Source organism: Colossoma macropomum, unplaced genomic scaffold (genome assembly GCF_904425465.1).
Source record: "Colossoma macropomum unplaced genomic scaffold, Colossoma_macropomum, whole genome shotgun sequence".
Lineage (NCBI taxonomy): Eukaryota > Metazoa > Chordata > Actinopteri > Characiformes > Serrasalmidae > Colossoma > Colossoma macropomum.
Window position 1 is genome coordinate 33,236,191 of NW_023494800.1, and position 22,122 is coordinate 33,258,312.

General features: G+C 42.3%; 2 protein-coding genes across 2 annotated transcripts; one reads left to right on the plus strand and one right to left on the minus strand.

Annotated features, from left to right (window-relative positions):
* Nucleotides 1-4,931: 4,931 nt before the first annotated feature.
* Nucleotides 4,932-8,847, plus strand: hwa (huluwa). Its single transcript, XM_036587663.1, has 3 exons — nucleotides 4,932-5,444; nucleotides 6,754-6,943; nucleotides 8,512-8,847. Exons 1-3 carry the CDS (start codon nucleotides 4,932-4,934, stop codon nucleotides 8,676-8,678), a joined length of 870 nt encoding a protein of 289 aa, XP_036443556.1. The 3' UTR covers nucleotides 8,679-8,847.
* Nucleotides 8,848-10,524: 1,677 nt separating this feature from the next.
* atp5fa1 (ATP synthase F1 subunit alpha) lies at nucleotides 10,525-16,181 on the minus strand. Its single transcript, XM_036587847.1, has 11 exons — nucleotides 16,022-16,181; nucleotides 15,004-15,082; nucleotides 14,735-14,904; nucleotides 13,687-13,860; nucleotides 13,339-13,505; nucleotides 12,830-13,130; nucleotides 12,100-12,324; nucleotides 11,811-11,918; nucleotides 11,481-11,625; nucleotides 10,970-11,120; nucleotides 10,525-10,743 (listed from the first exon to the last, which is right to left on the minus strand). The coding sequence occupies exons 1-11, from the start codon at nucleotides 16,079-16,081 to the stop codon at nucleotides 10,665-10,667; spliced, it is 1,659 nt and encodes a 552-aa protein (XP_036443740.1). The 5' UTR covers nucleotides 16,082-16,181; the 3' UTR covers nucleotides 10,525-10,664.
* Nucleotides 16,182-22,122: the final 5,941 nt, after the last annotated feature.

Consider the following 22,122-nt stretch of genomic DNA (forward strand, 5'->3'; position numbering starts at 1 on the left):
AGGTTTTGGCAACATATGTTGCCATTCAGTCAACGTCTTAAAGTTTATGTTGGCTCCTGGTGGTATCTAACAGTTAGTAACGGTATTTTGTGTTTTCTCTAAATGACTCTAATGGTTTACTAGGTGTTCTTGGGCTGATTCTAGATGCATTTGATGGTTTCCCAGCGGGATCTGAATGTGTCTTACAGAAAACTGGGTGTCTCTAATAGTAACCACTAAGATAATTCGATCAGGCTTTAATCCTAATGGTTTGTACGGCCTTTTTTCAGCAGGGCTCCTTCATCCTCATATCTCTATTTCCTGTGTCACTCTTTTTAGCTTCACTGTGGCAAAAAAGGTAACTAGGTCATATTCACGGCTAGTGTACCAATAATGGAATCTGTCCTTACAGGGCTTCAAAGATAAACACAAAACCCCCTCAAGAGCACAAAAGACGGTTCACTGCGCTAACCTGGTGTTTGAAGCCCCCTGCTGGCTACAGAAGAATCTACATTGTCTAAAGAAAAGTTTGGTATGAACATGAGACTTAACCCTGCTAGAAAAACTAGCATAAAATAGCATGGCTAGTCACCAGCAAAACCAGCCTATGTTGTGTTTGGGATGCTGGTATACTGGTTAACCAGCATGACTATGCGGGGGTGACCAGCTAAACCAGGACCAGACCAGCTTAGACCAGCATGAAATGCTTGCTGTTTTGTCAGCAGGCGAGTCAGACAGGAAGTCACACTGCTGTAATTTTTACTTTTTATTTTTCAAATGAGATTCAGCCCAGTATACATTACAAATTAAAACAGTATATCAAAATGTCCCCTAAAACAGATGTGTGCCAAAAGCATGCCAATGTATTTAAGGCCCCATGTTCAGGGTGGAACATACTTAAGGGAGAAATCCACTGATTTTTCAAAACTTTTGTGAAATGGTTCAGATGTCTTTACAGTGGTGGTGATAGGAACCAGGGGTCACCATGTCTACAACACAAATATAGACATTTTATTTACTGTCCAAAGCCACCAGTGAACCTACACGAGTCTTCTGGGTTTTATATGGAATGTTATACATACATACATACATACATCATCTAAACAGCTTGTCCTTCTGGGTCGCGGTGGGGTGCTGGAGCCTATCCCAGCTGTCATTGGGCAGAAGGCAGGATACACCCTGGACAGGTCGCCAGTCCATCACAGGGCAGACAGACAGACATACACAATCACAAACACACACACACTCACACCTAGGGGCAATTCAGCAAGTCCAATCAGCCTGACTGCATGTTTTTGGACCGTGGGAGGAAACCCACGCAGACACGGGGAGAACACGCAAACTCCACACAGAAATGACCCCGGTTGCCCAGCCGGGAATTGAACCCAGGCCATTCTTGCTGTGAGGCGACAGCGCTACCCACTTTTTGTTGTTTTTGAAGACAAGTTCATACTTTATTCAAATATAATTTAAATTAATAATGGATTATGTTTCAAAGTGTAAAAATATACCTTTTACTTCTTACTTTCAAGTCCAGCTTCTGAGCGGGTGGTCTTTGCCGCCATCTTGTGGCAGTGGGAAGGATAACCCTTAGAAACCCACTGAAAACACTGATTTTGTTGATGCATTTCCTTTTTTAACACTTTAACACCATTTTACTGTACAAAGTGTGATTTTTTTTTTCTTTGGAGTTGATTTGGGGACAATGTTGTAAAACTGCCAGGTTTTAAATGTTATGGATTTATTGTCATTTTAAAGGTAAACTCAAACAATTTGTAAAAATTCTGCAATAGTTATGATGTAAACAGAGTCATTCAGAGTGGTTTGGTGTGAAACGCTCTGTTCTAGAGAAACTTACCAAGTCAGAATTGTTCACAGTGGTGGTGATAGGAACCAGACGTCCACCTCTAAAAGCTCCCTCACAGAAAGTTACTACATAAGGTTATGAATATGGTTATGAATACACAGCCTGATGTCTGAGACACTGTTTTGAGATTTTGGCCTAAAATGTATTTTTTAAATCCATTCATGGCAGAGAGATACACGCAGGATGTTCTAAGGCAAATTAGTCCTCAAAGAAAACTTATTTTTCAGAGTTACTATTTTCCCATCATCAAATTCCATATAAACTCAGAAGACTCGTGTAGGTTAACTGGTTGTTTTAGATAGTAAATAAAATGTCTATATATGTGTTGTTGTCATGGTGACCCCTGGTTCCTGTCACTACCACTGTAAAGACAACTGAGTCTCTACAATCAACCATTTCACACCAAACCACTCTGAATGACTGCTTACACCTCAACCACTGAATTATGAAGAAAATGTGAAAAGTTAATTTCCCCTTTAACAAAGTCTAATTTTAATAATGAGTCTATATCACAAATTGTTTAATTCCTACTTATTTTAAATAAGCAGTACATTAATATTTAAATTAGCACTATTAATTATAAGCTATGAATATAAAAGTGTCTTGATAATGAGCTGGATCAGGTGTGTTGGTATGTGAAACACAGGCCTTGGACTCACTGTCTACAATGGAGTAAAAGGGGCCGCTGTGATAATAATGATTAACACAAAGTGGTGAACGTTTAGGCTCCTGGTTGCACTTTTGCAGTATCTACAAAAACTGCTTCAGTTTTTCATTTGCATGTTATATTTCTTTAAAATCACATTTTACACATGCTAAAATGGATAGAAACAAATCGCAGCTCAATTACTTACTTGGAAGACGCAAAACACAGAGCAAACATCAGACATTTGGTTTGATTTTGACACCGTGTGAAATTCAGAATGTCCTTTGCTATAATTTGCAGGTGTAACAAAAGATGCAAAACACTACAGTTAAACTGTGGTGAACACAAACATACAGTAAAACAAAACACATATGCCAGGGTCATCATTAAACCATACAGCTAGAAAAAGAGAAATGCATAAAATGCATACATACCTGCACATAAAAGAAAAAAAAAGAAAAGAAAGAGGCGAGGCCTTGACCTTTATATGAAAATATTACATTTCATACATCCATTGACAGTTTTTTTGGCTTTTGTATTGGTATAGAGTTCAATCTATACCACCAAGTATAGCACCAAGTTCCTCGGCGTCCACATCAGAGAGAACCTCACCTGGTCCCTCAACACCAACTCCATAGCCAAGAGAGCCCAGCAGCGCCTCTACTTCCTACAGAGACTGAAGAAGACTCATCTCCCCCCTCCCATCCTCACCATGTTCTACAGGGGGACTGTGGAGAGCATTCTGAGCAGCTGCATCATCGCCTGGTTTGGGAATTGCACCGTCTCCGACTGCAAGACCCTACAGCGCATAGTGAGGACAGCTGAGAGGATCATCGGGGTCTCTCTCCCCTCCATCATGGACATCTACACCACACGCTGCATCCGTAAAGCCACCAGCATCGTGAACGACCCCATCCATCCCTCACACAGACTTTTTTCACTGCTGCCGTATGGTAGAAGGTACCGGAGCATCCGTGCCATCACTGCCAGACTCTGCTACAGCTTTGTTCCTCAAGCGATCAGGTTTTTAAACTCACAAGGACTGAACTAAATCCCCCCCTATCTATCTGGAACATTGCTGCCAATACTGTGTTTACACTGTGTTACTACCTCAGTAACTGCGGTATATATGTATGTTATCTGACGTAACTTACAGATCACATCACGTCAAATATGTCTGCACCTTATTCCACTACCTCATGTCCAGAAATGAGTGCTGCGTTGGTGCTGCACTGTCCGGTCTGTTTACTGTGTCTAATGTCTGCTTAATTTATTGAATTTATTGTATTGTTCCTGGAGGAACGTAATTTCACTCCACTGTGTACTTGTACATAGATGGAATGACAATAAAAGCCTCTTGACTTGACTTGACTCTAGCTTCATTTAGAAGAACATGAATGTTTTTTAGTAGTTACATTTATGTACGTGGAACTCAGACTAGAACTAGAACAAGCACCACGTTCATCATATATCTGAGTTTCCATGCTTCTGTCAAAAGAAACCAAACATAACATGTGCACATAAAATAAAGCCAGAATAGGTTTTCTGTAAGAAATATTAGATAATAAATTCACAATGTTCTTATTTTAACACTACAAACGACGCTATGACACGATCCCGAGTATGGGCTGCTGGGAAATGTAGTTTTAGTCAGATTAGGCGTAAATTGAGCGCTTTAAAACACAGAGGGTTTCTGAGGGTTTCTCATAATTACACAGGGCTAGCGACCAACCTTAATGGCCGAGAAGGGAAGAAATAAACCTTGGGTAACGTGTCTATAGAATAACAGTCTTGTTGTAGAGTTATAATGTTGAAAAACCGCTGATTTTAGACCAGGCGCGCGGCTTCACTCGTGTGACGTCAACTGGCACCGCGGCGGTAGCTGTTAGCGGTAGCTAACTTTACTTAGAACCAGCTCGGTTTACGGATTTAAAGAGAAAAGGTCTCAGATAATGAACGGAGCAACACATCTGGGCTCGTACGAGGTAAGTCTTCGACGAGTAGTTTTTCCATAGACCCCGTTTTAAGAGAGGACAGCCCGGGTGTTTCTGCTGTAGCGACCCGCTGCTAATTAAGCTTAGCACAGCGATTAGCCGAGCCGAATCGCTCCAGTTTGACCGACTAGTCGGAATTTAATCGGTGTGAATTCGACACACCTGCATTTAAACCAGTCGACTGTACCGCGGAGTTGTGTTTTTAGTGATAATTCGACGCAAATTCGTCTTTATTTTAACTTTTTTGCCTCTGTCGTTTTACTAACGGCGTTAGCTGCGTGTAAGCGAGCCGACCGAGTCGTCAGGTCGTAGTTTTAGTGATAAACCGTCACATACGGGTGACTTCTGTTCCCTTTACAGCGACTTTTTCACTCCAGCCGGTAACGGCTGCGTTTAACCTGTGCGGCCCGTTAAGCCGTAGTTTCGCCCTCTTTTCTGGGATGAGATGTCTGAGCCGTTAATAACGGCCGCTCCGTCCACAGAGCAGCTGCGCGAGCGCCTGCCTGTCTCGGGGCTGACGCTGCTGGTGCTCGCGCTGGCACCGTGCGCGCTGCTCGTGCTGTTGCTGCTCCACTGCCTGCTGTTGGGCTACAAGCTCCTGCGTCTCGCGAAGAGGAGGAAAGGCGCGCGCTGCGACTCCGAGAGCGCGCTCTCGGGCTCGCGCTCGCACTCGCCAGTGTCCACGCGCCGCTTCTCGTGCGGTCGCGCGAGGACAGCCAACTGCTTTTCGTCCGCGCCCGAGCTCGCGCCGCCAGTCACGTCGTCACTCGTGTCGTCGGCGGAGCGGCGCGTGAGGCTGCTGCGGCCGGACGGAGCCACGCACGCGGGCTCGGGTTCGCTGCGCTCGTGGCGGAGGGGGAGCGCCCCGGTCCTGCTGCTGCACTCCAGCGAGTCGGATGCGGAGCGAGGCAACGTCGTGCCGCCCAACTCGCCGGAGCAGCTCGCGACTCCCAGCAGGGTAAAAAGCTAAAGTTACATCAGTGAAGTGGTGATTCAAGAACACTATTAAAAACATGGTTCTTCAAGGGTTCTTTAGTAAAGGGAATGGTTTTATTTAGAACCATGAGTTCTATGTAGAATCATTGGCATGCTTAAATGGTTCTTTGCATGGTGGATAGGCAATGTGTTTTATATGGTTTTATATAAAACATTTTTGAAAATGGTTCTGTATAGTACCAAAAAGGGTTCTTTTATCGTTACAAGCCTGACATCGTAATAATAGCACAACAAAGTACTATATAGAACCATATACCACACATTCTTCATCTAAAGAACCGTTTCACCGTTCTAAGAGCGCTTTAATCATGCAGAGTTCATTGAGTGTTCTTCGAGAGTTCTTTGAGGGTTCTGTACAGAACCATTTTCATTACTGAAGAACCCTTAAAGAACCATCCTGTGTATATGGAACTGTATACAACACTTTCTCCATCAATGTGAAGAACCATGTCACCATGCAAAGAACCATTTAAGCATGAAATTAGAACTTATGGTTTTAAATAGAACCATTTCCTTTACTAAAGAACCCTTGAAGAACTGTGTTTTTAAGAGTACCTGGTCCACATATAGACTTGTCTTTGTATTCCTATAGAATTGAAGTGGAGATTAATAGGAACTGAAACTTGCTTTGTTCTTCTGGTTTGGATCCTTTTTGTTTAAAACAAAGTGCTGAAGCTCCGAAGTGTGAGCAACAGCAAAGCTGTCCAGCTGCAGAACCAACACAGTAAACGACAAACAAAAACAATTAAGACTTCAGTGTGGACTACAATGAAAATGAGGGAACGGTAGACTGACCTTTTCACAAGTATTAGCATTTGAAAATACAGATCCGTCAAAATGTTCTGGTTATTAACCACTATTCTAGAAAGGGTTCTTTCTGTGACGGCATGAAAGAATCATTTTTGTTCCTTAAAGAACATTTCACTGGATGGCATTGTGAGTATAAAGAAGTTTTAAGAACCTGCACTTATTGGAAGAAGAACCTTTACATTGGTAAAGCACCCTACACATTGTTTATACCTTTTAATAGGTTCTTTGTAATTTATATACATGGTTTTTAGGGAGCTAAAATGGTTTTTCCACAGCATCACTCTGAGAACCCTTTGGGCCAAGAGTGTAGTTCTAAACAGATCAGATGTGGCCCTCCTGAGTTGGGTTGTGGATACAGACTCTGGACACCTTAAAGGAATCACATTAATGTGTATCTTAGCCAAATCTTAGCGCCCAGTCCTGATCCGCAGTGTGGTTCTCTGTCATTTGTCTGTGAGCAGAGGGTTTCGGTACCTGTAAGGATGATGCGCCGGAGTAGCACGATGGAGTTGGAGCTCATATCTCTGGATAAGGTCCACGTGGAGGGTGAGATCATCAGCAGCATTCCTCAGGAGGCCTCATGCTTTGTAGCTTCCACAAGTTCTTCAGCTGCCGGACCTGGGCTCGACAGTGACTTCGGCGCCAGTGCAGGTGAGTTTAAAATATCTCTGCAGCTCTGATTGTGGTAGGTTGTTTTGGAAGATGAGAGTAAGTATACGTTTTAGGTCTATTACATTCTTAGATAGACATGATTCAGTTACAACATAGCTGCTGGCCGATGGAAAGGTAAGTGTTTAGATATTTTGGCATATCAGATAGAGCTTAAAGGGGAATTCCAAATTTTCAAAAATATTTGCATTCTTAAGATGTAAACAAACTCATTCAGTGTGGCTTGATGTGTTTATCTGTTTTGGAGAGACTCACCAAAATCAAAATTGTTCACAGTGGTGATGATAGGAACCAGACGTCTGAAGTGTTTAATGCCTCTGAAAGCTCCATCACTAAGTTATTACACTAAATGGTTATGAATACACTGCCTGATGCCAGAGACATTCTTTTACAATAGTTTTAAGATAAAGTTTAGGTCTAAATGGCTGAGAGGTACATGCAGGGCATTGTAAGGTAACACAGCCCCCAAAGATTTATTTATTTATTTATTTTCAGACTTACTACCGTTTTGCTATCGCCAGTATTACAACTCAGAAGTGGTGCATTGCTGGTTTTGGATAGTGAATAAAATGGCTGTATTTGTAGTCATGGTGACCCCTGGTTCCTATCACCACCACTGAAAAAAAGAGATCTGAGTCTGTAACTTTCTTTACAGTGAACCACTTCACATTAAACCACTCTGAATGACTCTGTTTCTCAGTCACTGTTGTGCAGAACTTTTAAAACATGGGTGTAGTCCTCCTTTAAAGTACCTTACCGTCACATTCACACAGTTTTGCTGTTTTCTCATGTACTTAAGGCATGTTTGGTGTCTGAAATTTGCTTCTGTAGTTTTGTGCTGGAAATACAAAGCTAATGCAGATGAGTAATAGAATTGGAGCAGTTTTTCATGTCACTCTTAAAAAGATGGTTCTTCAAGGGTTCTTTAGTAAAGAAAATGGTTCTATATAGATCCATGAACACTGTCCATTTGCATGCTGAAAAGGCTCTTTGCATCATGAAAAGTTCCTCAGATTGATGGACTATACAGCACCAAAAAAGGGTTCTTCTACTGTTCCGATGCTTGTAACAATAGAAGAACCCTTTTCTGTGCTATATACAACCATCTATAGCACGTTCTCCATCAATCTGAGGAACCCCTTTTTACGATGCAAAGAATCCTTTCAGTGTGCAGTTGATTTTTTTGAGTGTTCATGGTTCTATATAGAACCTTTTTCTTTACTAAAGAACACTTGAAGAACCTTCTTTTTTAAGTGTAGGAAACAGCAGTATGTCTGTGTCAGAATCGACATAAGTAAGCGTAAATAGTCTCGCCTAACAGCTCAGCACGCTTTAAGGTATGTGGTTTGCACTATGCTAATTGATGGGTATAAGCTTCCATTACTTGTTAGCTACGTTAGTCTTATAGGTGCAGTACAGAACAAAGACACCAAACATTTGGAGTGAGGAAATGAAAAACCCTAAATTTGATTATCTTGTGTTCATGATGAATTGTGTGTGAGTTTCAGCTACCGTGCACAGTGTGTAAATATTCACGAATAACCATTCAGGTGTGTCTTTGCGGATCCTGTCGGCGGACAGCGACGGTTTCCCGGGGGCGACCTGGGCGTCCGGCCTTGAGTGGGATTATTACGACCCAAGTTACGTCACGCAGAACCACGTACCCAAACACAGACACCATGCACCCCCTATCACAATCAAACAGTACTGGGTCTGAGACGCACGCTGTTCACAGCAGTCTGGAACTCAAGGCCATTTAAGGATTCGGGAACGCTTGGATGAAAACTCTAATCCGGTCTAGAATTCTTCAGTCTTCAAACACCCGCCTCGAAGTTTTATCTCCTTCATGACGCACACTCATCACAGTTCACACCTTTGAAGTCACGTTCACGGGCACAGTTCACGTTCCTGCTCTACAGTAGATTTAGCCCGTGCTCGAGTTCATTGCCGTGGGTTTGAGAGAATCACTCGTTATTCACGTTTTAAGTCAAATGCTTTAATATGCACTTCTCCACACACCACTGAATGCACTCACTTTGTACTTTTTTGTGTTTTTGTTTGTGATTCTCAGCTTGAGCTACTGTAGTTGTCTGGTAAAATCACTTGTAAATGTACTAAGTTGTTGTTCCATTGAATTGACACATTCATAATGACTGTAAAATACATTTTAAATGAAATACAATTTTAACTTCTTCAGCTCAACTAATGGTCCAAAATAAAATGTAATTAAAAAAAATGCCAGAAAGAACATATCCAAGTCAAGTGGTTTCATGAGGAGTTTTCCCAAGAGGGAAATCTAGCAGACAGGACTGCTATGATAGAGGTTAAGAGAGAAACTGGAAAATGTAACTTCTTTTAATACATGATTAACAAACTTGGGGCTGGAATGACATTTTTTGATCTCTCCACTATGTGGCACCCATTATTTGTTTTGGTTCTTTGTTACTTGCACATCTAAATGTTAATTTATCTAAGGGCCACGGTCATGAAAACAGAACACTGGACCTTCACTACTACTGGTTGTGAACCTAATGTGCTTGATTACATTTGTCTTAACATTAATTGGAAAATTCAACATGTTTTCCTGTTGTGATAGGGTTTTTAGTACAGTTAAAGGTGGTGGGAGGAATAAGTAAAATGTATTTCATCCCCTGCCCAAACTGGTGCACTGTAAAGTAAGAAAGCCTTGGAGAATGTATTCAAGGCAGCCAAGAGTCACTACACTTTGATAAAAGATTGCAGAAAAACAAGAATTCTGTCTTAAGTATTATAGTATTTTGAACCATGTTAAATGAAGAGGGACAAGAAATAAAGGTTAAAAATGGCCACTTTTGACTTTAAGTGAATAGCATTTTATGTGAAGGTTTACTTTTAGGGCTAAAATGATCAATAAAGAGAATGAGAGCAAATGAACAGTTACCATGCAGAATATACTTTAGTTCCACTAAAGTTCTGAGTTTCCCACAGAACTGCAGATCTCATCCCACACCTGAGTCAGCAAACAAGGGGCATGCCAATTAGCTAGAATTGAATCAGGTGTGGTATATGAGGTGTATAATGTGGGGTTGTCAGCTTGTTTTTGAAACTACATTTATGCGTGTTTGTCATTAGTTAATTTAAGTAATTTACTGAGGTCCTACTAAAGGGGTGTTCAGTTTAATCCAGTGTGGCTGCAGGGTTTCAATCCAAACAATCTTGAATACACCCAATGCCACTTCTCTAATAAGTTAGCATCAGTCTTCAACGGTTTTGTGTGCCCTTACTTTGTGGGGATGGAAAACCTGCAGCATCACTTTTCAGATATATCCTAATGTTGGACTGGGCTCCAGAATAAGGACAAAACCAGGCCACTAAACGTATATTATGCTTTGTATTCTATTTGGGATACGTCTTAATTTGCAGCATTCTGCTGCTGATCATGAACTCGTCACCTTTCTGATTCAAGGACAAGGCTTTATTCCAACGTGGAGAGGCCCTCATTTCCTTCTTTTCCCTTGCCATGCCCAAAGTAGCAGGGGAAAAACAAATCCATGTTGGTAGACACAAACACACAAGTCAGCAAATGGAGTAGAACACTTTATTCTCTGTTAGGAGACTTCTGTACATTGAGGATCAAGTGCCACTTGAATTTTGACGTTCGTATAAACTTAACCAGAGCGCTGTAAGCAAACATGGACAAAACATGAGCGAAAAGGGGGAAACATTACTCGAAGCTTGACAAGAAGGTCAGCACAGTTTCCTTAAGCTTGGCATCTGATGCATCAGAGATCTTGCCATCAGCCCTGAAACAGGAAACAAGCTAGTTAGAAGGGACAAAAAGGGCTCCAGAAGTGCAAGCTTAATTTTGATCTTTGATACTCTTCTAAAGAATGCAACATGAAAAGGTTGTGAACTGGAATTTATCCTTGAGGCTTTGCCAACTGATGAGTCCAGTTCCAGTTCCTTTTTAAACATTCAAGAATGATCGATAGGTCCCTAGAAGATGGGTGTGAAAATCAAAAAAGTTACCTAATGGTTGCAAGCAGTTCTTGGTGCTGGCTGCGAACATGTTGCAGGAAGGCTTTCTCAAACTTTGTGATCTTGCTGGGCTCCATTTTGTCTAAGTGGCCCCTCACACCAGCATAGATAACTGCCACCTGCTCCTCAATTGCCATGGGAGCTGGAAAAAAGTTTCTCAAATCAATGAGGTAATGACACTGAACTCTACACGGTTTACCAAGAGCTGCAGTGCCCACAAAACTGTTGGATTCCACATCCTACATAACATCTACATTTAACTAATGAGCTTTTGAAGGATTAGCTGTAAGTGTAGAAGTCACACTTGGAATAAATTAAATATGTGGGGCTGGGAAGGGTTAATCAAATAGTCCTTGACAGGCACTGTAATACAGCACTTCAGCTTATCAAGACTAACAACCCTTAAAAAGCTCCATCATGCATTTTGGTGCACAAAAACCACTCTACAAAACAAGAAGCTGGAGAACACTAGTACACCAGTAGGAGGTGCTGTGATACTCACCATATTGACCCTGTTTCAGCAGCTCTGTGAGCCGCACGCCCCTGTTCAGCAGTTGCTGGGTGGCGGCATCCAGATCAGAGCCGAACTGCGCAAAAGCAGCAACCTCACGGTACTGGGCCAGCTCCAGCTTCATCGTACCGGCAACCTGAGACACACATTAAACTCAGTGCTGTACTGAAATGCATAAGCGTTCTTCTGACAAAGTCAAATGGATTCCACCATTATGAAAACATCAGTTATGGACAATAGTCACAAGCCCTGCTTAGCTTGTTTAACCAGTGTTTGGGTGCAGAACTGAATCTAGTTTCATCTATTCCATAACGAACTCACCTGCTTCATGGCCCTAGTCTGAGCAGCAGAGCCCACACGGGACACAGACAGACCCACATTAATGGCAGGGCGGATACCCTTGTAGAACAACTCAGTCTCCAAGAAGATCTGTGAACACAGGAAGGCAGAATTAGTAAACAAATTTCACATGTATACGCTCCATTATACATAGTGAGATTTTCAGGTACACAGCAAGTACCTTGTTTCATGCACTTGGATAGAATTTAAGAGAAGACAACACGCAAAGCCTTGCAGTATACGCAGTGCTAAGATACCACGTCCCACTCACCTGTCCATCAGTGATGGAGATGACGTTGGTGGGAATGTAAGCAGATACGTCTCCGGCCTGGGTCTCGATCACGGGCAGGGCTGTGAGGGAACCACCACCGAAGTTGTCGTTCATCTTGGCAGCTCTCTCCAGCAGACGGGAGTGCAGGTAGAACACATCACCTGGGTAGGCCTCACGACCAGGAGGACGGCGCAGCAGCAGGGACATCTGACGATAGGCCACAGCCTACACCAAACAGGAACAGCAGGGGTATGAAACTGATTACATGCCATTTCACATTCAGCCAGAGTACTAAGATTGTTATTCCAAAATCCATTAAGAACAGTAGAGAAGTTAAGCATTGTTTATTTAACGAAAGGTTAGTTAAAGCATTACGGATTCTCCATTACAAGTCCTAAACATTCATAATATCCTTTCCAAAAAGGAGTCCTAAAACAAGCTGACCAAAGACCAGGGACAGCCTTACATGGATGAGTGAGTAAAGGAATTAACTGCTTTAACCATCTTGCATAGTAATACAATAAATTACATCAACTTCAACTGGAAAACAAAGCATTACAGTGACAAGGATAAGATTATAACCCCCAAGATTCAGAGTGTAACTTGGTCCTTTCAAAGTTTAGCCCAATCTTAGACAATAATAAAAATAATGGACACAACTTGTAATGTTTCATTCAGGCTTTTACAGTGATTCCCTGCCCACAACCACTGTTGTCCAGCCAGCCCTCACCTGTTTGGACAGATCATCGTAGATGATCAGGGCGTGCTTGCCGTTGTCTCTGAAGTACTCTCCCATGGAGCAGCCAGAGTAGGGGGCCAGGTACTGCAGGGGAGCAGCATCTGAGGCTGTGGCAGACACCACAATGGTGTACTTCATGGCATCTGCATCAGTCAGCCTCTTGACCAGCTGGGCCACAGTGGATCGTTTCTGCCCGATGGCCACATAGATACAATACAGCTTCTTTTTCTCATCGGTGCCATCGTTGAAACGCTTCTGGTTAATGATTGTGTCGATGGCAATGGCGGTTTTGCTGAAAACCAAAAACATGAAATAGTGAGCAAAGTTTTAAAATTATGGAGGTTTTACCTGAAATGTTAAGAACTCAGGCCGCATTTAAATGCCTGAACTGTCCTTTGTAAATCAGCCCTGCTGATAAGTGTATATAGGGCATGTAAATCATGGTGGGATCAGTTAGATTGTCTGGCCCCACCCAGTACCCCTATTCCCTAATCCCATACCCAGTCTGTCGGTCTCCAATGATCAGCTCTCGCTGTCCACGACCAATGGGCACCAGGCTGTCTACGGCCTTGATGCCTGTCTGCATGGGCTCCCTCACAGAGATACGGGGGATGATGCCAGGAGCCTTCAGCCCAACACGCCTTCTCTGCTTAGAACCCAGAGGACCCTAGGGTAAGAGAGGGGGAAAAAAGAAGTTACTAAGATGAAAGAAAAACCTCAGATTGCTAATTCAAAGCACCTTTGGAAACAAACATCCTAAAAAGGATCTCCTACAATTAAACACAATTGGATGTGACTGATTAGGGAAACTGGAAATGAACAGTAGACAGAGTTTACGGTAGGCAGACCTTGCCATCAATAGCATTTCCCAGAGCATCAACAACACGGCCCAGCAGCTCCTCTCCGACAGGCACGTCCACGATGGCTCCGGTTCTCTTCACAATATCACCCTCCTTGATCAGCTTGTCATTACCAAACACCACAACACCAACGTTGTCAGGCTCCAAGTTCAGAGACATACCCTAGAATTGGCAGAACAAAAAAAAGTCAGTATTAAAAGGGATTCCAACACCTCTGGGGAAACTTTGCATTTCTTCAAAAACACACAAAAAAAAGCAAACTGTGTGCCTGATAGGGCATTCATGATTAATCATGTAATTGAGTTTAAGTAATTAAAGAAAATTTACTTTAGATAAGTCAGTGATGAGCTGTCAATTTTCATGATAAAGCATATTTTCAATCTTCAGTGTCTTACAGTAAGAGGAAGCCAAACTTTTATAATGTATTTTTGGCAAACAGGATACTATGTGTAAATTTGATTTTTTTCAGGACGATTTAGTGTGACGATTTAGCATTGAGGTATAACAATATACATTCTCAGATTTGATTCAGTTTCCAATTGAGGTCAAGTTTGGCTGTAATTTTCAACATGCGATATTCTCAACTCCACAGAGCTTTGCTATTCTACAAAGACTAGTCTGGCTCTGAAAACTTTCAGAACAAAAAGATAAAGCAAGGTCAACACTTTTGTAATTACAAAGACTGTGACCTCAACAGTGCAACTAAGCGATCAATACCAAATGGCGAAATGTCCCATCAGCGACAGCTTAAAAGTATACAATTTTTAACTCTTTGGTTTTAATACTGTAGTTAAAGTCACACCCTTACTAAGCATGTTTGTCCATTTGTTACAGTCGGAATCTTTAAGAAACCCAGATCACTTGATTAACAGTTAAGAACAACAAATATTACTCTAGCATAACCATTAGCCCAAGCAAACATTCGAACACCATGACCCCAGAGCTAATGCCCTATGCTGACTGTGACCTCAGCCCCATGACCCCTAAACCCAAACCCCACCAGACCAGCAACCCAAAAGACCCCAGGCTTGCTCACCTTCAGCCCAGAGGAGAATTCCACCATCTCTTCGGCCTGCACGTTCCTCAGCCCGTACACACGGGCAATACCATCACCGATTGACAGCACACGCCCAGTCTCCTCAAGATCTGCACCGGTGTCTGCTCCCAGAATCTTCTCTTCCAGAATGCTGGAAACCTCGGCGGTGCCTGAAAAGACATTTGGCAAGGTTACAAAAAGGACATCATTGAAAGCATTAACTCCAGGAAGTGCCATGCAACAAACCCCACACTAAAGAGAGAGCTCACCTGTCTTCTGCAGCCATGGTCTCCCTGTGTGCAGGTTCTTCGCCCCCACACAAGCAGCAGCTGCTGCATTCTTGGAAACCTGTTAAGAAAAAAACAGGGAAACAACCATGAAGGGTCAAATACAAGCCGTCCACCAACAGCACTGCTGCGGATTAACCTCCCGAGAGGCGCGTCTTGCATGCAGGCTGGTGACCTTCAGGTGCCATGACCAACAGCAACGTCAGCGCAGACAGTGTTGTCCTTCTGGGCTATTGCGAACAGATTTGTCCCTATTTATGGTCAAACCAGTGCAGATACAGTGTAAGCACTGAGATTCATAACTGCCACTCAAAAAAACAGGCACGTCATACTTAATGAAGGGACGGGTTAGCTCGCAATGCTAACTGTAGATTGGGGTCAGCTAGCAGGCTGAATGCCAAACCGGCATCCTGACCAAAAACGTAATGAAAGCCACACACACACTCTATAGTTGGTACACAAAGCTTAAGTCAGCTTCTTGTCCGAATTTCCCCGTTCCACCTTAAATGCTTCAGCAGTTACCTTCTGGCACAACCAGCGTCATAACAGCAACTGCTGCACCGTTTAAGGTGGAACGGGAAAATTCCAACAAAGCTCACTAATAGGAAGCCGAACCTCAGCCTCCGACAAAACCCGAAGTGTTTCGTTGCTGAACTGCAGCACAGAAGTTTGACAGAAGCCACGACGCGTTTATGACCAAAACCTGACCTTCACCGGCTAAATGTCATTCATTCGCCATTAACGCGCCAGTCAGCCCGGGCAGCAAAGCTCTGCACGCGCCGCCCGCATCCAGAAAAGCCGCAGACTCATGCATTCACTGCAGACGGTAACGTCTACAAGAACTGCCGCGCGACGTTAAAAGCCTAAGAGCGCAGGGAACCAGGCCTCGCTCGCGCAAGATGGCGTCGCGCGCACCCGTTGATCTTCAGACCCAGAAAACGGGCGATCTGCGTGAAGGCTGCGGGAAAAGCCACAGATATTAACGGAGGTGCACACTTACGAAAGCAGCCCGCCGGGGCAGGGAGCGGGCCAGAACGGCCGCGACGCGAACGGACAGCATGTTGTGTTGATACCAGGAGCGCGAGCTGCACCGAGCGGCCGGAGCGCGAGGAGTGAAATGGAGGACACGGCGGGGCTGAAATAGAGCGAGGGAGAGGAAGCGGAACCGGACAGAGCGAGAGACAGAGGACGGCGCTGCCGGAAACTACAAATCCGCTGCACTACAGAATAAGAGTTCGAGTAAATTAATGCTGTATGTCAAAAAGTGTCTTTTTGTTCTGTTTACGTTGCTCAGTTGTGGCCAGAAATGTATGATAGTGTTGCAGGTTTAGACCTAAACTGAAGTTTTGTACACTTTTGTAGCCGCAGTTTTGACCTCATCATACAATGCTAAGTACATAATTAGTGATTGCGCACTGCGATATATTCTTCTTATCGTTATATTTTTTCTGTTGTATTTTTGTCCCCCACAGTCGTAAAGTCGTACGATGATCGTGCAATCATTGTTAAATTTGTTCGCCATAGGAATGAATGGGGTGCATAAGTTTGTGCACCTAATTTATATCATGATGATACAAGTCCATTAGCAACACCCTATTAACCATGGGGAGTGCCATTGCAGCCACTTAGCAACACCCTAGCAATTACCTGGAATACCAAAGCAACCATTTAGCAACCACCTGGGGTACCATAGCAACCATTTAGAAACACCTTAGTAACCACCTGGGGTACCTTAGCAACCACCTGGGATACCATAGCAACCACTTAGCAATACCTTAGTAACCACCTGGGGTAACATAGCAACCACTTAGCAACACCTTAGCAACCACCTGAGGTACCATAGCAACCACTTAGCAGCTCCTTAGAAACCAGCTGGGATACCATAGCAACCATTTAGCAGCTTCTTAGTAACCACCTGGGGTACCATAGCAACCACTTAGCAACACCTTAGCAACCACCTGAGGTACCATAGCAACCACTTAGCAGCTCCTTAGAAACCAGCTGGGATACCATAGCAACCATTTAGCAGCTCCTTAGGAACCAGCTGTGATAGCACAGCAAGCAGCTAACGAAGAGAAGGCAGTTCAGTCTGATGTTGTATGAGTACCTCATGTAACATTTTACTAGAACAGGTTTTTAGATATTGAGTCCTGGAGGCATCTTTTAAAATTCTTCATCAGATTTGTAAAATGGTGCATGTCTAATTATAAATCCAGCATTGTTACTAATTGCTCTTGTTGTGATAGCAAACCTGGTTCTGGTTCTCCATCTCTTCTGGATCATTCTCTTCTCTTCAAACTCTGAGCCTTCATACACAGTCGTTATTAAGGAATTAAAGCAGAAGTTGTAATTTATGTTCTAAATTATGTATTTATTTCCTTTCTTCATTTTTGACTATTTTCAACACTTAGTATTGTTTCATTAGAATTGTAAATATTTTCTTAATTATGTATTTATGCGTCCTGTTTATTTTTTGATTAATACATCCTGACTTTTTCATACTTTTTTCTACTTACATCCTTTCCAAGTTTACATTCCTTCACATGCTTTGTAAGTTTGGTACGTTGTTGATGCAATCCCTAAATTTGTATTATCTTTTTTTTTTTTAAGAGATGTCAGTACGCTTGTTTACATCTTTATGTGCAATATTGACACCTTACTTTTTGTGGATTATAGACAGAAATGATTGTTAATTTGTTTTGCGTCTGTATTTACACATGAAAGTTTGGATAGATGTGTGAAACTTTACTGGGAAAAAAGCTCAGGAGTGTCATAAAGATTCATATGTTTGATATTTTATTTTCGATGTGATGAGTTTGAAGTAAGAAAATTGTATGTCATGCAACTGTTTCTTGTATTAGGGAAGTTTCATATTCATAAAGTAAAATGGTCTCTCTCTAAACCTAATTACGATTAGATCTTAACCAATATGTCATCCTTATACAATAAGAAATAAGAAAGCACTGAATGCGATCAGGGCAGTCAAAGAATTTAATATGATATGATTTCCTCTAGGAACCCTTAGCAATGCATGTATTTACGGCTACTGAATGTTTTCTGTACTTCTTGTTATTTTTTGTTTGATAAATAAATAAATAAATTGAAGTAAGTAAGTGAGAGAAAGAGAGAGAGAAAAAGAGAGACAAAGAGAAAGAGAGACAGAGAGAGGAAGAGAGAGAGAGGGAGAGATAGAGAAAGAGAGAGGAAGAGAGAGAGACAGACAGAGAGAGGGAGAGATAGAGAGGAAGAGAGAGAGACTGAGAGAGGGAGAGACAGAGACAGTGAGAGAGAGTGAGACAGTGAGAGAGAGAGAGAGGAAGAGAGAGAGAGAAAGACAGAAAGAAAGACTCACTGCTACCACTGAGATGAGACGTGCAGGAGCTCCAGCAGGACAGAGAAGCGCTGAGGAATGAGCTCACTGCAGTAAGAGAAGAGCTACATCTCAGAGAAGCGACTATTACCAGCCTGAAGGAGGAGCTACAGAGCCTCAAAACCAGCCAGCAAATACTCCATCTCTTAGACAAACAGCCCGCCCACTTCAAGCCACAGACCACCCGCACTGAGCCCTGTCCTACAATATCTGTGTCACGCCCTTCCTACAATGAGCCACACACATTTAAAGAATGAAACCTTTATCTGTCTCTTTATGGAACATTCAGGGCATAAAGTCATCATTATTTGGATACAAAAGCAAAAACAAAGAATTCACAAACAACACAAAGGACATCGACATATATCCCTATATCCCTATACATATATCTCTATATCCCTCCCAGTGAATCCCCTTATTATAATGAAGACATTTTCCCCAGTCTGCACGATCAGATCAGCAGCTTCCAGGCCCAGGGAAGTGGGCTGATCTGTGGGGACCTGAATGCTTGCACTGGATCTCTACCTGACTTCAACACAGAGCAAGGTAACAATTATATTTATTCGGACACCAATACCCAAGAAATATAACTAACTTCCCCCGATACAACTCTGATTCACAGGTGAACAGAAACGGAAAGGACCTCCTGCAGCTCTGTCAGAGTCTGGGTCTGTACATTGTCAACGGTAGGTTATGAGGGGACTCTTTAGGGAGATTTACCTTCTGCTCACCTCTTGGAAATAGTACAGTAGATTATATGATAACAGATTTAGACCCTTTCTCTCTCGGGGCATTCACTGTTAAACCTCTTACCCCTCTGTCTGACCACAGCCAAATTACTGTGTTCATTAAAAGGACAGAGACTAACAGCACTGCACACACTCAGCCCAGTAAGCTGTACAGCATCAGGAGGCCATACAGATGGGCCCAAAACAGCACAGAGGAGTTCCAGAAAGCAATCAGAGACCCCAAAATTCAAACACTTTTAGACAGCTTTCTGGACACCACACAAACTCACAGTAATGAAGGAATCAATCTTGCAGTCAGAAATATTAATCACATTTTTACAACAACTGCTCAAATAAGTAAATTAAAACAATCCAGGAACAAACCCAAAAAACCAAGTGATGACAAATGGTTTGATATTGAATGTCAGAAAATTAGGAAAGAATTAAGGAAATTATCAAATCAAAAACACAGAGACCCAAATAATGCAGAATTACGCCTTCAATACTGTGAGACTCTGAGACTTTACAAACGTACACTCAGAATCAAAAAAGCACAACACACACAAGCACAGCTGACACTAATGGAGGAGTCCATAAGTACAAATAGTTTTTGGGAACACTGAAACACCCTAAATAAACCAAAATCAGAGGAATTGGTCATTCAGAATGGAGACATATGGATCACACATTTCAAATCATTATATAGTAAAGTACCCAGCAACATCAAAGCTGAACAAAACAACATAACTGAAAAACTAAACATATTAGAATTGGCAATAAAAGGGTTCCAGAATCCCCTGGACTCCCCCATTACTGAGCAGGAACTGAGAGATAAAATATCTCATCTAAAACCTAAAAAATCAAGTGGGCCTGACGGCATATTAAATGAAATGATTAAAAACACAAGCAAAAAATTCCAATTGGCGCTTCTCAAACTTTTTAACATGATTCTGAGTGTAGGTTATTTCCCTGACATCTGGAGTCAAGGTCTTATTACGCCCATCTACAAAAGTGGAGATAAATTCGACCCTAATAACTACCGAGGCATCTGTGTGAACAGTAATCTGGGGAAGGTGCTCTGCAGCATTATCAATTCCAGACTCATAGACTTCCTTATGAAGCACAGTGTCTTGAGTAAAAGTCAGATTGGATTCATACCAAATCACCGCACATCAGATCATATTTACACCCTACACACCCTAATCAATTTACACGTAAATCAAAATAAAAACAGAATTTTTGCATGTTTCATTGATTTCGAAAAAGCTTTTGATACTATTTGGCACAACAGACTATTTTATAAAGTTTTTGAAAGTGGTTTAGGGGTAAAACATATGACATTAAATCTATGTACACAAATAACAAATGCGGTATAAAAATTGGCAACAAAAGGACGGCTTTCTTCTCTCAGGAGCGCGGAGTGAGAAAAGGCTGCTGCTTAAGCCCAACTCTATTCAACATTTATATTAATGAATTGGCCACAGCTTTAGAGCACTCTGCAGCACCTGGTCTCACTCTGCACGACTCAGAAATCAAGTTCCTGCTCTATGCAGATGACCTGGTTCTGCTGTCCCCCACAGAGCAGGGCCTACAGCAGAAACTGGACCTGCTGGAGCAGTACTGCCAGACCTGGGCCCTGGCAGTAAACCTGATAAAGACCAAAACAATCATTTTCCAAAAAAGATCCAGATCTCAGGGAAACACATCCAGCTTCACAATAGAGACACACAGATTAGAAAAATGTAAAGAGTTCAATTATCTAGGATTGAAGATAAGTTCAACTGGAAACTTCAATCCAGCAGTCAATGAGCTGAGAGAGAAAGCGCGGAGGGCATTTTACGCAATCAAATGACAAATTCACTTTCAAATACCAATTCAAATCTGGCTTAAATTATTCCAATCAGTTATAGAACCGATTCTCCTGTATGGCAGTGAGGTATGGGGGCCACTCTCAAATCTAAATTTTGACCTCTGGGACAAACACCCAGTAGAAATCCTGCACACCGAATTCTGTAAAAACATCCTGCAAGTTCACAGGAGAACAACAAACAACGCCTGCAGAGCTGAATTAGGCCAATTTCCACTACTGCTCAAAATCCAAAAAAGAACCATTAAATATTGGCTACATCTAAAACACAGTGACCCCCATTCTTATCACTACAAAGCCCTGCAATGCCAAGAGCTGAGCAAAAAGAAGAGCCCCCTCACACAGCTGGTCCTGGTGCTGAGTTCACTAACACACACTAACACTGTTACCCGACCAGCCTGTAATACACACAATCAGACCAAACCAAATTATAACACTCCAAAAACAAAACTACATCACCCACTGGAACACAGACACACCCACAGAGCACAATGCTGTGCTATCTGGCCCTAAAACATCAGTACACTGTAGCGGAGTACCTGAACACAGTGACTGACACTAAACACAGAACCATGCTGACAAAGTACAGACTCAGTGACCACAGCCTGGCCATGCAGACCGGCCGCTATAAGAGATCCTGGCTGCCTAAAGAGCAGAGACTCTGCCAGCAGTGTGACAGTAACACTGTAGAGACAGAGCTGCACTTCCTCACTGAGTGTAACAAATACAAAACACTAAGCAAAATATACTTTAATAAATTTCAGAAGATTCACCCCCAATTTAGCCGCCACAGTAATAATGAGAAGCTGCCCATCCTGCTAGGAGAGAGGAGAAAGAGCAGCGCCTTAGCAGCACGATATGTATCTACCTGCCACAATATGAGGGACAGTGAGTGACCCACCCAAATACAGCACACACACAGAAACACAGACACAAACACACACACAGAAGATATCTAAAACTGCTGTTTTTTTTTTTGTTGTTGTTTTTTAATTTATTATTTTTCCTCTTAATTTTTCTTTACAACTCAATTCCAAAGCACTATTTTAGCTATTATTTTATGTGATTCTTGTCATAATTATTCTTATATCAAATGAAATTAAGAGTTCTTATGCTCTTGTTCTAAAGCTCTATGT

Coding starts and splice junctions, on each gene's coding strand:
- atp5fa1 (XM_036587847.1), bottom strand. CDS start 16,081: ATGCTGTCCGTTCGCGTCGCGGCCGTTCTGGCCCGCTCCCTGCCCCGG. Junction 13,131..13,338: donor ATTGGAGACCGACAGACTGG/GTATGGGATTAG, acceptor TTTGGTTTTCAG/CAAAACCGCCATTGCCATCG. Junction 11,626..11,810: donor AGACTAGGGCCATGAAGCAG/GTGAGTTCGTTA, acceptor TGTGTGTCTCAG/GTTGCCGGTACGATGAAGCT.
- hwa (XM_036587663.1), top strand. CDS start 4,932: ATGTCTGAGCCGTTAATAACGGCCGCTCCGTCCACAGAGCAGCTGCGC. Junction 5,445..6,753: donor AGCTCGCGACTCCCAGCAGG/GTAAAAAGCTAA, acceptor GTCTGTGAGCAG/AGGGTTTCGGTACCTGTAAG. Junction 6,944..8,511: donor TGACTTCGGCGCCAGTGCAG/GTGAGTTTAAAA, acceptor ATAACCATTCAG/GTGTGTCTTTGCGGATCCTG.